Source organism: Lutra lutra, chromosome 18 (genome assembly GCF_902655055.1).
Source record: "Lutra lutra chromosome 18, mLutLut1.2, whole genome shotgun sequence".
Taxonomy (NCBI): domain Eukaryota; kingdom Metazoa; phylum Chordata; class Mammalia; order Carnivora; family Mustelidae; genus Lutra; species Lutra lutra.
The window spans coordinates 12,490,001-12,502,153 of NC_062295.1; the positions used below are offsets into that span (position 1 = coordinate 12,490,001).

The 12,153-nt window shown below is 51.8% G+C and overlaps 1 protein-coding gene across 1 annotated transcript in view; it reads left to right on the top strand.

Annotated features, from left to right (window-relative positions):
• The window catches only part of ABCC1 (ATP binding cassette subfamily C member 1), a 131,070-nt gene that overhangs the window by 53,013 nt on the left and 65,904 nt on the right, over positions 1-12,153 (top strand). Inside the window, exons 6-7 of the mRNA XM_047714454.1 lie at positions 8,427-8,488; positions 9,830-9,961. Coding sequence (XP_047570410.1) covers positions 8,427-8,488; positions 9,830-9,961 — 194 coding nt within the window. The remainder of the gene's footprint in view (positions 1-8,426; positions 8,489-9,829; positions 9,962-12,153) is intronic.

A 12,153-nucleotide genomic window follows, 5' to 3' on the forward strand; every position in this document is an offset into this window, starting at 1 on the left:
CTCCTTCCAGAACCTCAGTGCTGCCTTCTTGAAAATGGGTCAAGGCTCCATGTGGTGCTTGCGGCAGCCCCTTCCCCCAGGGACCTGAGGCCTGTGATGAGGAGAGGAGCACACTGTTAGGTGCTTTCTCTGCCTGTCTCCCTTTCATCATCAGGGCTTGCATCAGAGATGCAGAGAATCTGGCCCCAGCTGCCCTCCTGAGGTCAGAGCCTCGGTCATAGGTTGCTTATTCTTGGAGGTGGCAGTTAGCTGTGCTCCCGGAGTGGCCTAGGTCAGGTGGGGTCTGTGGGAGTGGGAGCTGACAGCACTGGGCTTCTGGGCTCTCTCCAGCTGAGTCACGAAGCCAGTGTCCGCCCCAGCTGGCCCTCTGCCATTTGCATGACTCAGACATCTGTTCTGGTCTTGGTTTTTTGGTGGGGCTGCTCCCCTCTCTCCTCCAGGCCTGCGGCTGCCTAGAATCTGGGAGCGGCTGACCAAGCCTTACAGGCTCTCCTGGGGTTCCTGTCTGGCTCCAGCCTATGATCCTTCGGCTTGCAGGCCCGGAGGCTCCTGCTTAGGGTGGGGTGGGAGGGAGGGAGGAGGTGTTTCCATTTGCGCTTGGAGACATCAAGGGCAAACGTGGTCAGTAGCATAAACCCCCACTTCTCAGAGTGGGATCATTGGACCAGCTGCAACAGCGTTCCCCAGGTGCTGTTAGAAATGCAGTATCTTCGGGGCACCTGGGTGGCTCAGTGGGTTAAGCCTCTGCCTTCGGCTCAGGTCATGATCTCAGGGTCCTGCGATCAAGCGCTGCATCGGGCTCTCTGCTCTGTGAGGAGCCTGCTTCCCCCTCTCTCTCTGCCTGCCTCTCTGACTACTTCTGATCTCTGTCGAATAAATAAATAAAATCTTAAAAAAAAAAAAAAAAAGAAATGCAGTGTCTTGGCCAGCTGAGCCGTGCTGTATCAGAGTCTCACTTTAATAAGATCCACGGGTTGGAAAGCATTGGTTTAGCACATTTAGCACATTTAGGAAAATCCCTCAGCTCATATGGTGTAAGAGGTATTTTTAGCCCTGTCCGTAAATAAGGAATATAACCCTCCGCAACCAGTATTTTGCTGTGAATACGTCAAACTTGCAGAAAAGTTGAAAGAATGACACAGCGAGTACCCATCTACTCACCAGTCTGCTTTCACAGTTAACATTTTGGGAACCTTGCTTCATCACGGATCCGGCTGGCCAGCCGACTGCCTGATTTTTTTTTTTTTTTTTTTTTTTTTTTTTTTTTTTTGTAGCTGAAACTTAACTTGGAAATTCTTGGTATCCTTCCCCCAAACACTTGGCCATGCCAAGAGTTCCATATCTGTTTAACATTTCTGTTTTCTTTTCTTTTCTTTTTTTTTTTTTTAAGATTTTATTTATTTATTTGACAGAGAGAGATCACAAGTAGACAGAGAGGCAGAGAGAGAGAGAGAGAGAGGGAAGCAGGCTCCCTGCTGAGCAGAGAGCCTGATGCGGGACTCGATCCCAGGACGCTGGGATCATGACCTGAGCCGAAGGCAGCGGCTCAACCAACTGAGCCACCCAGGAGTCCCTGTTTTCTTTTCTTAAAGCAGAATTTACATAGTGAAACTGCTGAATCTGACGTGACTGTGTGATGTCTGCTGACAAGAGTGCCCCGAGTCCCTGTTAAGATCTAGAACATTACCAGGACCCCAGAAAGTTCCCCGCTGCCCCTCCTGGTCTGTCTCTGCCCTGCACACCCCAGAAGCAGCCGCGGAACTTGGACTGTTTATAAAAGCATCGTAAACCCGGTGTCAAAGGCTTTTCCCCCTTCTGCTGTTGGTCGTTAGTAGTTCCATGTTGTGCGGGACCCAGGGGTAGGGGGTGGGGCTTGGTGCTTAGCCAGACTCTGAGAACGGAAATGAACAAACTTGACCATCGAGGAGAGGGGAGTGGGCAGATAAACCAACAGCTCTGGGCTGGCCAGTGGCTGACCAGTGGGCTCTGAGGCTAGGCACGTGCTGGGGGTGCAGGGGCCTGGTGGAGAGGTTCCCAGCGCAGCCTGGGGCTCCAAGGCCAGCATCCAGGGGAGGAGAGACATTGGTCAGGCCAGCAAGGCTGCACGGGAAGGTCCTCCTGGCAGAGGACCGAGTGTGTGCAGAGACCCAGTTGTATGCAGGAAACCATGGGTGCTGGGGAGCTGCGTGGTCTGCTTGGCTGGGCTGGAGGGGCCGGGGAGCCGAGCGTGCAAAATCAAGGGTAGACCTGGGTGTCACCGTGAGAACTTGTGATCTTGACCTGATGGAGGATTCTCGGCATGGGTAGTGACACTCTCAGGTTGGAGGACCCCGCCCCACCTCCGGCTGAGAGGAGGAGGGTGTGTGGAACACAAAGAGGTTGGTGGCACTTACAGCATTTCCAGCGGTGCAGGCGGGTCAGGAGGGAGGCTGAGCTGGACGGTGACCATCTGTGTTGTTACTGTTTTTTTTTTTTTTTTTTTTAAAGATTTTGTTTATTTATTTGACAGAGATCACAAGTAGGCAGACAGGCAGGCGGGGTGGGGGAGCAGGCTCCCTGCTGAGCAGAGAGCCTGATGCGGGGCTCGATCCCAGGGCCCTGGGATCATGACCTTAGCCGAAGGCAGAGGCTTTAACCCACTGAGCCACCCAGGCGCCCCAGTTACTGTTGCTTTAACATAGTCCATTCAAAGCAGCTCCGTGAGGCAGGACGGTGAGCCTCCCCTCATTGTAAGAGGAGAACACGGAGCACCAGAGTGCTGTAGGGTCTTGCCTAAGATGAAAAGCCCTTCTCCTGGGTTAGTGCACTTGGGTGTGCATCATATGGGAGGCCTGGTAAACCGCGGACAACTGATTCCCACCCCCAGAGTCTGTGCCAGTACATTTGGGTGGGACCCAGGTTTTGCGTTTCTAACAGCAACTCAGGCACCGTGGCTGCTGGTGATGGGGGGGGGGCACATTGGAGCACCCGTGCCCTCAGCCATGCTGCTGTATCTCGCACCCCTTATTGCTGGGTGTGAAGGCAGTGCAGAGTATGAGCTAACGGGCAGAATCAGTGCCAGAAAAGCAGTGGGGGGACCCAGAGACCATGTGACAAAAAGGCCACGGTGCTGAAGGAGCCAGCCAGGGTCCCCAAACTGCCCGGGGTGAGCTAATGAATGATCAGTCCTCAAAGAACCAGTGCCTGGGACTGTTGTACCAAATGGGTTTAAGCTGCGTGGTTTCTGGCCAAATCGGCGAGTGCCAGATACAGATGCCAAAGAATGTGGCTTTCCATCTATGGTGCGCACTCAGACTTTCTTCCCACCCTTCACTTCGTCCAAGGCTTGTCTGAGTCTTTCTCCTTTCTGAGTGAATGGGGGGCCTGGTAATAAGACTCCTCCTTGCTGGAACGGGAGCTGCTCCGCCCCAGCCTCAGTGGCTGGGAGGCCCCGAGGTGGTAGCTTTGAGAATGTTCTGCTTGGTTTCGGTTGAACGGGATGCCCTCTGGGTTCTCATCCAGCACCCGTGCCCTTTGTTTTTCTTCTTTAGTTTTCACTTCTTGACTCCTCCAGACTTCAAGTTGTCTGTGATCATATAAGGCCTTCGATATCAGGTAGGGACTTCCAGAAACCAGCTCCCAAACTTAAGAGATTAACTTCTCTGTGCTGGCGACTCGGGCCTTCTGTCGGCATGACAGGACGGCTTCTCGTAATCTGAAAATCCCCATTTGGAAGCAAAGGCGGGAGGAGGCGAATTGGACAAAGCTCTTGGAGCGTGCAAATTAGAAACTGTGAAATGTTCTTATAAATAATGCGATCTCATTGCATTTGCTGGGGGAATTTTCTCGCAGCAGCTGGGATTTTTCCTGGCCAGAGTTGAGGATGAATCTTTTCCCTCTGGGCCGTTGTTTCTTACAGTCTCATGGGTACGGACTCCATTTGTATCCAGGAGGGTGGAAAAGGAATGAACTTGCCTTCAATTCCATAATCGGAAGGTTGCTTCGGTCCTGCTCCACGGCTGGAGGTGCCTGATTTTGAGAGAATGCCAGGATTTGGGGACCTCTCCTTTGTGCATATGCCTAACACCGGGCTGTTTGCAGTGGGGCTCGTGGTGAATGAGAAAAAAAAAACATCGTACCCTTGCGAATGAGAAAAAGACATCGCACCCCGCCTGTGTGGGCGGCTGACTTTGGGCCTGGCCCTGCGTCCTTCGGGCTGACGCAGCCCCTCGCAGGCATGGGACTTGGAAGTCTTGAGATGGGCACGGGCTGCCTCTCAGCCCCGACCTGCCCCACTGCCGGGCATCTCTGTGCAAGGTCTGTAACTCGCACAGCGACTCTCCATGTTGAAGCTGAGAGTGAGAGAAGCCCGGGTTTGGAGGCAAACGGCCGTCGTTTGAGCCCTGGTTTTATGCCTTAGTGGTCCCTGTTTCAGGGTGTTGGGAGCTCTGATGCAAGCAGAGCTTAACCAGCTCTCTCTATAGCGAGCCAGATGGTAAATACTTAGGCTTTGTCGACCACGTAGCTCGTGCTGTGGCTACTCCCCTCTGCCGTCGGGGCTCGGAAGCAGACATGGACAGTGTGTGAGTGAGCCATGATCACCGTGTGCCAGTCGCACCTTCCTGACACGCAGCCAGCCTGTGGGCCTCTCTCTGCCAGCCCTCGTGGAAAGCATCTGGTTCGGTTCTCGGTGTGCCGGGGGGCTGCGAGAAACAGAAGACGTTATCGTTACTGTTTCAGATTTAGTATTAATACCATTACTACCGCTTCTTCCAGCTGTCACCCTGTGCCAGGTACTATTCTAAGGAATCTTAACATGTTTCATCTTGTTTAGTCTCCTCGCCAGGTAACTTGGCTGAGGTCCCGTAGCTGGTAAGTGGCAGGACTGGGATTGGGAGCCTCCCTCTCTGATCTCCTTGCTGTTTGCTGCCTCTCGTGTAAGCAAGCCCCCGGCCCCCATCTCTCTCTGGCACCTTCATTTTTCTTCTTCGTTGTGGCTCTCCTGTTGATACTTAAATATTTATCATTTTTATCATTTATCATTTTGTTAATTGTCCATCCCAGGTGGAAAGCGTATCAGGTGGGGACCTCTCCGTCTTGTCTGGTCCCCAGCCACCTCTTGGCATCTAAGCAGGCCCTCCCTAAATATTTGCTTAAGAAATAAATGAGTCATTGTCGGCTGTGCCTCACCCTCTTCCATTTCCCCTTCCCCACTGGAACCCCACCTTTTCACCCTGGGGTGGAATCGGGCTACGGTTGAGGTGTATTCGAGATTGACATGATAACCCACCCACCACCAGCCTCCTGAGCAAATGCCGCTGCCGCCTCCTCCACGAATAATGTTGCCATGCTGGTTTGGAAAAGCTCCACCTTACAGCACAGTCCTGTGGACTCAGTCATTTGTCCCTCCTTGTAGTCGCGTGAGTAGGCTGAGCAGCTGACGTACCGCTCCCTGTCTCCCAGATTCCAAAACCGAGGCTTCAAGCTGGAGGCACTTGCCCCGCCTCATTCAGTGAGAAAATGGCCTCCCAGGGATTTGAACTCGGGCTCCAAAGTCTGAACTCACTGTCCTTTAGGTTGGTCTGGAACACAGATCTTTGAGGCAGACAGCACCTGATTGCTTTGTTAAAAATCTCCTGAGGCCAGGGCCCAAGCCCACAGGCACTGATCTGAGCTGGTCTGGAGTGGGTGTTCAACGGGTTTTCTAGGCTGGACTCTGGTGCAGGTGGGCCTGGGAGCCTCCTGACACCCTTCTGGTCTCTGCATGGAGCCCGGTGGTTCTGGGCCCAGGATGCGTGTTTTTGTCCATAGGGAAGCTTCTCGTTTAGCTTTTTATGGAAGCTTGCACACGTGTATGGAAGTAGGCAGCAGCGTGTAACAGCCAGCCGTAGACTGCCTTTATCCTGCACCTCCCTGCGTAAGTACTGAAGTACTTACTGAAGTACCTGTCTCTGAAAGCCGGGGAGTTAAACATGTTTAGTAACTTTTTATTTGGAAATAAACTCGGCTTAGCAAAGGTTGCATGAATAGAATTCCTGTGTGCCCTCCACCCACCTCTCCCAGTGAGACTGTCTGAAAGATAAGGATTTTAAACAGCCCAATGGTGACCCCACTCTCTGGCCTAAAAGCATTCATAGTAATCATTGGGTATCACCGAGTATTCTAGTAATCCACTGCAGTTGCAAAATGGCCCATTGTCTTAATGTTCTGTCATTCATTCTTTGCTTATTAGCTGGACTGTATTTTGGCGGTGGCAGAGGGACAGAGGAGAGGGAGAGAGAGAGAATCTCAACCATGCTCCGTGTCCAGCGGAGAGCCCGACGAGGGGCTCAATCTCACAACCCTGAGGTCATGAACTGAGCCAAAATCAAGAGTTGGAGGTTTAACCAACTGAGCCTTCCAGTTGCCCCGGCTGGACTGATTCTATACAAAGACATTTCCCTTTTCTCTCTTTGGTCACCCTCTGGTGAAGTTCATTTAGAAAAGGTGGGAAACACGCTTGGCTCCTGCCCTTTCTCTGTTTTCTAAGACATCGGCTTGGTTCACGTGCGTCTTTGCATGAACGACACCAAGGGGTTGCCCTTTTTTCCCCCTGGTGTCATTGTGAGATTGTGTCTTTAATCAGACATGATGGTCACAGTCATTTCTCCTTACTGGCCTGATGGCTGCTCCCTTCATCCTTTTTGGGGCAAGTTCGGAGCCGCTTCTGGTTGTGGCTGAGGCCTTTTGACTCCACATGGCTTTAGCTTCCGTGGTAACAGGTGTGAGAAGACAGTGGAGGCTTATCTGGGACATTTCCTGCCAAGCCGCTTTGCCAGGGAGACTCTGGGAGCGAAAAGCAAACATAAAAACTTGATGTCCTGGTCTCACCCCAGACCAGCTTGATTAGACTCCGGGAGGTGGGGACCAGGTACAGTGTTACTTTTAAAGCACCTACAGCCTGGATGGAAAACCACTCTGGCAGAATGTGTGTGTTTGTATGTTTCCAAGGCTGTCTCTGAAAAAATGCTGGAACATGGAGCAGCCTCCTCTGTTAGAGACCTCATTACTGCATGGTGACCCTCCCCCCCTTGACTAAAGCATATATTTTACAATATAGATCTGAATGTTTTCAGTGTGGAAAGTTGGCCCTTGTGTGTGGTTTCTGAGGCTCCATGTGGACATCCTTTTCCTGGTGTGCGCGCGTGTGTGTGTGTGTGTTGTTGGAGTTCATTTCTGTGCCTCTGGGAAAGAGGTTCTGTGAGAGCTTGCTTGGAATATGTTGATGACTTGCCTTTGCCCTTGGGATGAAGACCAGAATCCCTTACATGGCCTCCAGTATAGACTGCTCAGCCACTTCTTGGTTCCCAGAGTGGGTTATGCCCCCTTCTGCCACTTCTGCCACAGGACCTTTGCACACACACACTCTTGGTGCTGAGACCGCCTTGCTCTCCCCCTTTCCTCGTTTTCCTCTCCTCAGTTTTCAGACACCAGCTTAGGGACGCTTTCTCTGACCTTCATCCCCTGGATCAGCCCCCATCCGCTTATCAGCTCTCTTGCTGTGATCTCACTAAGATACCTGTGACCTCACTGGTACACTGACCTAGCTTCAGGGGACGATCCTCATGGCAGTTGAGGTTGTGTGTTTGCTCACAGGACCATTTGATTAATATCTCTTTCTGAAGCCTGTTAGGGACTTGCTGTCTGTGTCCTCTGCTTCCAGCGGGGGGAGCCTGGCAAGACCATTCCATCCCTCTGCTCTTCTGTTTCTTTAACTCCAAAATGAGGATGATGCTTTTAACTACTTCCTAGGGTGGTTGCAAAGATTACATGAGATCATGTGTGTAAAGCACTTACAGCAGAGTTAGCCAGTACAGAAGTTAGCAGGTGTTATTGTTACTCTGGTGCACTGCAGGCCTGGGGGGTTGTGTCTGCTCAGATTTATATACATGGTGCTGGGCATGTAGCAGGTGCTCAGAAAATACATGTTGAATGAACGAATGAAACAGGAATAATAGTAATTCCCACGCTCATAAGGTTCTATGAGGATATAAGATGATGCTGGGGCTCTTGGTAGAGCGTCCGGCACATAGCTGGTGGTCAGACGGTATTTGTTGAATGGATGAGTCAGTGAATGAATGGGGGTAACGGGCACACTCCCCAGGTTGCCATGGAATTGAATATAAGGCAGGGAGGGTAAGTGGCGTTCTCTGCTGCTTTTGCACATAGTAAACACTCGGGAAATATTTCCTGGATGACACTGGCGAGTTGCCATGTGTTTCTTTGACAGTCACTGGGGCTCAAGAGAGAAACCTTTTTGGGGTGCATGTCATCGGTGTGAGGGGGCTGCTGGTTCGTCGAGAGTAAGAGCACTCTGCTCACTTCTTGTTGCCGAGCGCGCCTAGACAGACGAGAAGGTTAACTGATCATTTCCTGTTTATCCCCACCCCGTGTGTTCTTTCCACTAGAATCCCTGCCCGGAGTCCAGCGCCTCCTTCCTTTCCAGAGTCACCTTCTGGTGGATTACAGGGTAAGGCCAGGCGGGCGCTTCGGGCCTGCTGTCCCTCCATCAGCCCTTCACCGCACGTGCTGAGCATGTCTGCCCCGGACCCCGGGGCTCAGACGCGGACCCTGTGCCGTGTGCACGGACTTGACGTGTGAGCCATAAATGGCTTGCAGCACTTCTGTGCGTGGCTTCACCCAGGGCACTTAGAAGCCGTGTGCTCTTGGCTTTCGGATTTGGGTTTTGTTTTTTTTGTTTTTTTTTTAAACATCAGGTTAATTACAGTTGTTGGCCAAGAAATAAAATTGCCATTAGAAAAATAATGCCCATGCCCTATAAGAAATGTGGGTATAAGAAACAGGCATAGATCCACAACCAGAAACCCCCAAGGCACCTGCTCACTTTAGGCTCCCTTCCTGTTTTTTTTCCCACACATTTCTTCCTGCACGATGTCGCATCTTACCCAGGATTCTCTGAATCCCTTTTCCCCCATAAGCACTGTTCCTTGTCTTAATAAACTTTGCACAGACATCTTTTTTTTTAAATTAAATATTGTTCAGATTAACAGTTAAGGACACTGTTCGTTGTCCTTATAAACTTTGCACAGACCTCTTTTTTTTTTTTTAATTAAGTACTGTTCACATTATCAGTTAAGGAACATCTCGGGGTCAGTTGGGGTCATTGGAGTGTGGACTGTGGGTCATGCCATCGTTAGATTTCTGATTTTCGTGAGTCGCTCTCTGGCTTCTGAGAGCATGCCCTTTTTCTAAGGGGGACACATGGTAACGTTGGGGGTGCAGGCATGCTGCGTCCACAGCCTCCGCTGAAGGGGTTCAGAGAAAAAGTCTGTATGTGTATATTTATAGGTAGAGGGAAGAGTACAGCAGATGTGGTAAGATGTTAGCAGCCGTGAGCTGGGGGGGGGGGGGGGTAGGTATTCATGTGATTTTTCTGTAAGTTTGATAATGATTTCAAAACAATCAGTGACAGGTTTATGTTCTTTATGGAAGTGTCCAAACATGTAGAAAGCAAGTCTAACCAAACTCAACGAACTTATCGTTGGGATTTGACGATGATGACTGCTTTGCCACTGAGTCTTAAAAACTTTTTTTAAAGTAAATAGGGAGCCACTGTAAAATCGGTATCCTGAGTACTCTGTGTCTTTGAAAAATGAAGCCATGTTTCCTGGGCGACCTAACAGAATTAGGTGTGATGACTTAATGCGCCCAGATGTCCTATGTATATTGCGATTTTCCTAAGTGCGTGCTGCTGTCTGTGGCGGCGGGCTGGCGTGGCGGGTGTGGGCGGCAAGGGCCAACGTCCCCTTGCTGCGACTCTCATCTCCTTCCCCTGGTGTTTTGGCCCCAGGCTGATGGTCCGCGGCTACCGCCAGCCGCTGGAGAGCACTGACCTCTGGTCCCTGAATAAGGAGGACACGTCAGAGCAAGTTGTGCCCGTTTTGGTAAAGAACTGGAAGAAGGAGTGTGCCAAATCCAAAAGGTAAGTGCGAGCCTCTTGCCACAGGGGAGAGCCGGGCGTTCTCTAGGACCACCGGGTCACCCCCTTTCCTGCCACCACGGTGCAGAATGGTGGCGGTGTCCCCTCTGACTAGCTTCGGGGTCCTGGGCGAGCTGCTTCACTCTTCCCAGCCGTGGTCGGCTCATCTGCAAAATCCAGGAAGAGTCTTCCACGTAGCTAAGGCAGTCTGGGTAGACAAGAGCGAAAGATTGATGCTGTTTGCTTGGGCCCTCGGCAAGTGCGTGCCTGGGGTGCGCAGCCCCGCTCTGCGTGAGACAGCAGCACCTTACCTGTCTCACCGGGAGCGTCCGCCTCCTGAGTGTTCTTGCTCTTTTCAGTGTTTTGGCTTCGACACACCAAGCCCATCACTTCAGCAGCTCTTCTGCCAAGGAAGCCCTCCCCAAGGGTGCTTTGGACTGTGCTGCATTTAAAAATAACATAGACTTTAGTGTTTTTTTTTTTCTTTAAGATTGTATTTATTTGTCTGACAGAGAGAGAGAGAGAGACAGCAAGAGAGGGAGCCGGCGATGGGGAGTGGGAGAGGGAGAAGCAGACTCCCCGCGGAGCGGGGAGCCCAGTGCAGGGCTTGATCCCAAGACCCCGAGATCATGACGTGAGCCAAAGGCAGATGTGCAACGACTGAGCTACCCAGGTGCCCCCAGACTTGAGTTTTCACAGTGGAAGGCACAGAGGGTTGTGTGTAAGCCCTCCTTCTCCCATACATAGTCTCCTTTGTTATCAGTGTCCCCCAGCAGAAAGGATCTTTGTGAGCATTGATGAACCCGTGCTGACGCATTACGATCACCCCGAGCCCATAGTTTGCATTATGGGTCCCATTTGGTGTCCTGAATTTTATTTTATTTATGTATCTTTTTAAAGATTTTTTATTTATTTATTAGAGAGCGTGCGTGAGCAGGGGGAGGGACAGAAGGAGAAGCAGACTCCTTGCTGAGCAGGGAGCCTGATGTGGGGCTTGATCCCAGGACCCTGGGATCATGACCTGAACCGAAGGCAGACACTTCACCGACTGAGCCCCGCAGGCGGCCCGGTATCCTGAGTTTCAGACCCGCTTCCCACATGAGCTGCATGCCATCCTGTGACCTCTTACCAAGTTTTTTTGGGAATCAGGCCAGGGCCTCCCCAGCACATACTTGATTTCATCAAACCTAAGACGTCCCCAGTTACGTGAAACAGCATTGTATTACGTGCTGGTAAGAAGGGAAAGTGGCTGTTACAGGAGAGTAGGTCATGGGCCTTGGCCTGTGTCCCGTGTCCAGAGGAGGTAGTTAAGAACTTATGGGTGACGTGGGGGTGATAGAGGGTAGTGGCAGGAGCAGAACAAAAAGTGGCTGTCCTTCCTCCTGTGGTTTTATGGGGTGGGCCTGTTGTTGACCTCTTAGCACTGGCTGACAGTGGGGTCAGCCTGCTGTATGGGATCTCTCACAGACCAATTGTCCTTCTGGGAGAAAAACCTTGGACTTGGAAGTCCAGTTGCCAGAACACCTAGGTTATAGATCTTTGGTCAGGCCTGGTTGGGGCTGGGAACTCAGTATATTCGTCCTGTTGGCTACTAGGACACCAGCAGAGGCCCTTGCGACGCTGAGCTGGTGCCCATTCGGGGTAGCCACGGACACAGGAGAGGTTGTCTTAGGGCAGGCAGGTCGAGCCATAAGCCTCTGTGGGCGGGCATCGCGAGATGGGCGGTGTTCTGGGCATGTATGGCTCCTCCTGAACCTGGTGTGAATCTGGTGCCCGTGACCCCGTAGGAGGTTCTCAGGCAGAGGCGGGTCCCTGGGTCCACCCTTCTGGGTGAGCAGGTTACTGCGGATGGCGTGGGAGAGGTTGCCTCTGAGGCTCCGCAGAAGGAGGACCAGGCTTGAACGAGAAGCCCTGTCTGTCACCGTCCTGGCCCTTAACTGATTCATTCAGCAGATCTGAGGTCTCCTGCTGCTGTGCAGTCAGTTCAGGCCGTCTGTGTTCAGACTGTGGGATCAAAGAGGCTCCTTGTTTGGGGCTACCCTACCTTCCATACAGGAGACAGACAGGATGGAAGTCGAGCATACACGGACAGGGAAAGTTTTGGAGAGCATTACATTTTATGAGATTATGGCAAGGAAGTGGGGCAAGTGAGGGGCTAGGAAACTGATAGAGACGCCGTGGGTGGGGATAGACTC